At 32.1% G+C, this 6,919-nt stretch overlaps 1 protein-coding gene across 1 annotated transcript in view; it reads right to left on the reverse strand.

Moving 5' to 3' along the window:
• The window catches only part of LOC117179544 (autophagy protein 5), a 37,662-nt gene that overhangs the window by 26,985 nt on the left and 3,758 nt on the right, over positions 1-6,919 (reverse strand). Inside the window, exon 3 of the mRNA XM_033371451.1 lies at positions 6,585-6,907. Within this exon, the coding sequence (XP_033227342.1) occupies positions 6,585-6,907 (323 nt within the window). The remainder of the gene's footprint in view (positions 1-6,584; positions 6,908-6,919) is intronic.

The following is a 6,919-nucleotide window of genomic DNA, read 5'->3' on the forward strand; positions in this document are numbered from 1 at the left end:
TTTCCATAAAACAATTTAATTTCTACAAAGAAAGACGACCTTTTAACAAAAGACATGATTTCTTAACCAAAAATGGTATTGATTGATTGTCAGTTTCAAAAAATGTGTAAAACGTGAATGCGGTCTCGAGGACCGCACGCGGGACAAATTAGATCATCAGGGCGTGTAGTCACAAGGGTTAAGGGCATGCTCTCCGGTGACCACGTGACCAAACCAGTCCCCGGTTATGGACATTTTTTTTGTGTTCACCATGTCCAAAGCCAATGATATATCGTTCTCCAAGTTAAGAATATAAGAAATGAGAAAATACATTGCGTTTGTATATTTAGAATGAGTAATAATTTTGAAAAAAATTATCCAAGAGAAAGTGAACATGCAAAATTATTTTCATTTTTTTTGGTGCTCACTGTGTCCACACGGATTGAGATATCGTGTTTAAAATTTGACAGATCAAATAAAAAATACTAAAGAACATTTGTATACATCAATATGTTTATAATTTCAAAGAAAGTTTATTCATACATTGATGAAATAGGATGTTACCATTCGAGTTGTAGCAGTTTGCAGATGATTTTTGGTTTGATGCGTTTCAGATTTTTTTATTTGCGCATATTGAGAATTGACACAAATTTTTGACTTTATGTATAACTTTCTAAATCCTGAACATGATACCTCAATGCGTGTGGACGTAGTGAGAACCAAAATATGAAAATCTTTCTACATAAAAATTTCATGAACCAATTTTGTCACGTGATTTCGACTTTATCGACGTTCAAAGCTTCTTTTTTTCTCCGCTAAAAATGGTCCAAAAATATTGATTAGTTACGTGTGTGCAGTTGATTATTTGTATCAGTGCTCAATATACGCGAATCAAAAAAGCTGAAATGCATCAAATATAAAATTATCTGCTAAGTGCTACAACTCGAATGATAATATCCTATTTTACCAATTTATAAATAAACTTTCTTTGTAATTATAAACATATTGATGTATACAAACGTGCTTTAGACCTTTTTATTTAATCTGTCAAATTTTAAATACGATATCTCAATCCGTGTGGACACAGTGAGCACCAAAAAAAAATAATAATTTTGCATATTTACTTTCTTTTGGATAATTTTTTTAAAAGTTATTACTAAAAATAAATATACAAACGCAATTTATTGTCTTATTTTTTCAATTGCAAATTTTGATAGCGATATATCATTGCCTTTGGACATGGTGAACACCAAAAAAAATGTTCATAACCGGGGACTGGTTTGGTCACAAGGTCACCGGAGAGCATGGTCTTAAACCTAAACTTATTTCAAGAAGAAAATTAACAGAATTTTAAATATTTTAATTCAAAATAATAAAATAGATTATTGTAACCAAACAAAAGTATTTGCGGAGAATTAAGTTGAATTAGATGAAGATTCAGTCGGCATTCTCTTCGAATTCGATGATTCGTGGATGACCCGTCGAATGTAATTTCAAAAAGGCAGTAAGCTTTGCATGAGGTATTTTCACTTCAACGATCAGCTAACTTCACTTTGTTAAAAGCTTAGGGGAAAATAATGGATCAAATGCATGGAACAAAACTTTATTTCTGTAATATCTTTGTAATTAATAACAATAACTAATATTTTATTATATCATTAAATGGTAATTAAAAAATTAAAACTATTTTTCAAATATACTTTTATAGGAAAAATTAACTTTTACGAAGATATTAGCGAAATAGGGCAAAAAGGAACTGAATCCCATGCATTTGATCCCTTGTTTTCCCCTCAGCAATCTACGAAGTGAAGTTAGTTGTTGATTAAAGTGAAAATACCTATTGGTTTTCAGTTTTACATCATTACGGGTGCGTAATGATGCTTTTAACACGGAATACTGAGACCAAAAAGTGGAAAGTTTAATTGTTTCTGTCAGCCCATCGAAATACGCCATCAATACATTTTCTGAGCGCGATTTTGTTTTCCATGAGCTGATCCGCTTCAGAATTCGATCGTACGCTGCATTGTAGACCTTTTTTATTTCTCCCCTACCGATATAAATCTCAGTATTTTCAGGCGAAATAGCCTGGCTGGTTTGGGACTATTTGCAGGTTCGATTTTAATGATTTAGTCTCAGAGATAGTCACAGAGAATTGGGACCTTTTCAAGGTCCTTTTACAGGTCCTATTAAGAGTGATGCGACGGTAATATAATGGTCCTTTTGTATTTGTCACTTACCGGCCGGGCAGAGTTATTTACAGTAGTTGGCTGTCACTAACCCAACTCTCCCTTCATAAATTTTTCTTCAAATTATTAACACTTTTCTTTTAATTGGTGAATTTTTTCATTATAATTATTTATAATTATAACTTATACACTAATACACAGTTTTCTAGTTGAATTAAACAATGTTGTATTTTTTGGCGTATCTCATTCCATTTACGAGAAACGTTGTATCAATTCCAATGTTAAACATTTTTAAAAAAGTTAGATATCTGAAATCATCTAAGCCCGTAGATTCCAAATCATTATGTTTTAGGTTGTCAACTTTGAAATCAACAAAAACCTATTTCGAAATTTCCATCCGAAATCTTAATAAAGGACCCTTGAGTTTCGGCTACTCTATTGAGATAGCCTCTCTGCTTGTTATTTATGATCATATTTTTATTTCAAATTCGGAAAATATAATCTGAGATTTCTATCGGTAGGGTATAGAGCATTCTCACTTGTGACGTTACGCGGTCCGAGCGACCATCGGGGGAACACCTGCCTCCCTATGCTCCTACAGTTTGCATAAATTACCGTAGTTTTTTGAAATTGTTTTCATTTTTTCGAAATGCAGAGTGAATAATTGGGGAAATTGTCGGGACATGTCAAGACCCGATATATCCAAAAATTAGAAAAATCGAAAACTTTGATTCGTATGCTCTTAGACAAATAGATTTCAGTGAAAATGTAAACTCAGTGCCCTCGGTGACTATAGTGGATACAGTATCATATTTTATTCAATCTCGCCGTTTTTGTACTGCAAAACATGTGAAAGCATATAAAAGTTTGAAAGCTTATCAGTTTTATGAAGCTGGTTTTGTGGTGAAAGTGAAGTGCAAGCAGTTCAATGATAATTTTTTGCTTCAGGGTGCGACTACCCTACCGACAGAAATCTCTGAGTATATGCTAAAGATTCTCTAGGGTCAAAGAAGCTCAGAGAAATTCTCCGCAGGCACTTAGGTATATATTTTCCCTGGTTAAGAAAATTAATTTTCTACCAAAACAGACAACTTTTTCAACGAAATACACGAATATTTAACCAAAAAGAGATACACTTTGAACCCAAAGTGAAAAAGTTATATGAGCAATTAGATATTAAATTTTCAAAAAAAAAAGAATTTTCAAATAAAATACTTGTATTTTTAACTAAGGAAATAAGGTTTTAAATATAATTATGAATCTTGAATTAATTAAAAGGATATTTTAGCTGGAGAGCCTGTATGATAGAAACAAAATACAAACGATTGTAATAAATAAAAATGACAAATAATTCTTCCACTACGGGTGTGGTAAAGATAATTTCGCAAACATAACCTCGCACTCTGCACGCACACAATGCAAAACACTTATCCACATTCCCCTTCTTCTCTTTGACAATATATTAAGTTCACTTGTTGACAGATCACTAGGCTCAAGACTAGATTTTCCCACGAACTTTTGATGTTCATCAGTTATGCCGTTTGAAATATGAAAAAATGTTGTGTCTGGATGCACAACACCTTATTTATTACACCCTAATACGAAACAATATTTCACCATTTTACTTCTTTTATTTTAAAAACGTCTCCGAAATATGCCATCCCTATACTGGCAATGTATTTTCCCTTACTGTTATACCCCCGGGGGTTCGGCACTTTACATTTTTATGGTTAAATGAGAATGCTCTATACCAGTGTCTAAAGTACCTCATCTCTAAATTGCGCATGCGCATATTTTTCACCAGTGTCTAAAGTAAGCCATCTTTAAAATGCGCATGCGCGAAAATTGTTCGCACGCAGTCTGCTCAAATAAGGTCCTTTAGGCACAATTTAGAATCATGAAAATGTCAAATATTGAGGTGACTGTTGCAAAAATGTTTTTAAATGAGCTTTACGACTTAAAAAATGACTTTGAAATCAAATTGTTTTTTAGTTTTTCTCCAGATGCAACATTTTGAAAATTTTTAACAAAAGTATCATTTTTCCCGTGAAAATCACCTAGGGTATAAAGTCGGGATAAGATTTCTGTTGGACTTCAAAGAGTGTTCTTGCGCCCGGCTGCCACACTGCGAACTGCTATAATGTAACCAAGCATCTCGTAGGTCTTATTGTGTCAATTAATAACATGATTATAATATGAATGTAGTTCTTGAATATTTTTTAATTTTAAAATTTTAAATTTTCTCATATATTTTTATAATTATCGATTGTGTAAAACTGCTCTTCATTAATTTTTTAATAGTGATTTAAAGCTGAATATAATTTTTTAATCTGATTAAGTCAGGGTGGTTTTTGGTGCAAGTACTCTCTCCTCTCTCCTCGATGATTAAGTCCAGTGTTTACTGTACTTGCCTTCACATGTATTCTTTTTATACTTCGTTGCACAGTTTTCTTTGGGAAAAATTTAATTTATTTAACCACTCAACCAAGAATTTCCAAGAATAAATCTCATAAAAGATGATTTGTATTGGGCGAATGATTTTCATATAGCAGCAAACAAGGAACTAAAGACCTGTCATTTTTCTAGTAAGGACATCGAAACCAATGAAGAACCCGTGACTTCTGTAACTGCAAATTTCGATCGCTCGCAATATTGAAAGGTATTGCCTGATTCGTATGTGACTTAGTACAGTTGGTTTTTCAATTTCTTTGATTTTAAATTTAATGTCAATATATTAAAAGGAAAATGATAGATCCAATATGGCGAACTTAATTTCAAAACTCTTACAGAGTTGCATCGAAGTTGGTACATATACAGCTCTTCAAGGTCGCTAATTTCCAATTTAATGTTTCAATCGCAGGATTAAAAATCAATACAATATCAGTATACGGCAAGGCAGCCGGGCGCAAGAGCGCTCCTTTAAGTCCAAAAGCAATCTTATCACCACTTTCTACCCTAGGTGAGTTTCTAGGAAAAAATCCAGGTTTTTCAAAAAATATTTCCCACAAAATTCAAGAGTTAAATAGGTCAACTTTAGCAGAAGTTATGATTAATTGAATAAAGACGCACAAGTAAAAATGTCGAAAATCCCACTAGGTCCCACTAGGTCCCACTAGGACTACAACTCAGACCCTATTTTCAAAATGTTTAATTTTTTAAGTTTCATTATGCAATTATTCAATTATTATTGTTCACATATAATATTGATTCTCGTTTCAATTTACTTCTATTTCAAAAGATATTAATTTCAAATTATAAGGCATTGGACACTTTGAACATAAAATTACGAAACTATTGAACCTTTCAATTCTAAGTAAATTGGAAGAATTTTAAAGGATTTAATTTCAAAATCTTGAAAATTTAAAAATTTTCCTATTGAATGCTTCAAACTTACAATCATTCGGCTATTTAGATTTTCAATTTGAAACTATCGAATGTTTAATATTTGAATTTGACATTATTAAATGTACAAAAATTTATAATACCAATGGCAGATTTATATATTTGTCGCCCCTAGGCTAACAGAAATTTGCCGCCCTTAAACGGAAAAAATTTATCCGTAAACAGGTCACGAACTTGTAGCTAAGTCTCGGACACGGAATTCAAAAATGGAACATTAAATTCTTATTTCTATGAAAAATGTATGGATAAATTTGGAACTTTTTACGAACAGTTCCTGAAAATTTTAGACTGAAATATAAAAAGGGAAAAATAGTATTTGTGCGATTTAATTTATATTCATTATAAATTCGCACAATCTCTGAGGATTTCAATCCTCGAACTACTGACTCGACAGTTTCTAAACATACACCAAGAGGGCGTAAACACGCGCAGACATAGAAGCTAAACAACATAGGTATTATAAAACTTCTAGCCATATATCAACTTCATCAATTCTTTCTCAAAATTTGCAGATTATTTACAAAAATACATCAATATCCAATGCATTTTTCTCATATCCGAGACCTAGCTACTAGTTCGTGACTTTTTTACGTATAATTTTTTTCCGTGTAGGATAACAGAAATTAACTACTAGATTTTGAATCAAAAAGACATGTAGTTATCAAATTTTGCTGCCGTAGACTGCAGGTTTATATGGGAAATTTGCCACGGTATATTACTAAAGTTTTCAAATTGAAATAAATTTGCAAACACTTGAAGCGTTTAAACCAGAATTATTAAATTTTAAATGCTACTCTATTATGTTGATATGATTTATTTTATCAAGTTTCAACCTAAAATTATTGAGTGTTAAACTTTATTAATTAACAATCGTAATCTTTTGAATAATGAAAGATGAATTAACAAATTCTTTAACCATGAAAGCCCTAATTTCTGAATGATAGGTTTGGCTTTAAATTTAAATTTGAAGCCAAAAAATATGCAAAATGTTCCGATTACAGGTAAATAATTACAAACCTTCTTGATTATCCGGAAAAACTTCGTTCAGTAAGTCATTCAGCGTCTTTCGGTGACCCTCTGCGTTTAAAGGTTTCAACAATTTCTGAACGTAACTTTCATCGCTCATATAGCAACGAAATGGTATATATTTGAAACCTTCATCACTAATGGGTTCCATGAGTCGATGATTGACCGCCCAAAATTGATCGAACTTATCGTTAAGCAGTCCGAGCCAAAGTTGATTATGATCTTTTTTCTGCATACTGGATACCACTTGACCTCGATGTTTCAGGACGTCGGCTTCTTTTATACAGGAAAGAAAATAGGCCTCCACGACTTCTCTAAAATATAAG

This window comes from Belonocnema kinseyi, chromosome 9, assembly GCF_010883055.1.
Source record: "Belonocnema kinseyi isolate 2016_QV_RU_SX_M_011 chromosome 9, B_treatae_v1, whole genome shotgun sequence".
Taxonomy (NCBI): Eukaryota; Metazoa; Arthropoda; class Insecta; order Hymenoptera; family Cynipidae; genus Belonocnema; species Belonocnema kinseyi.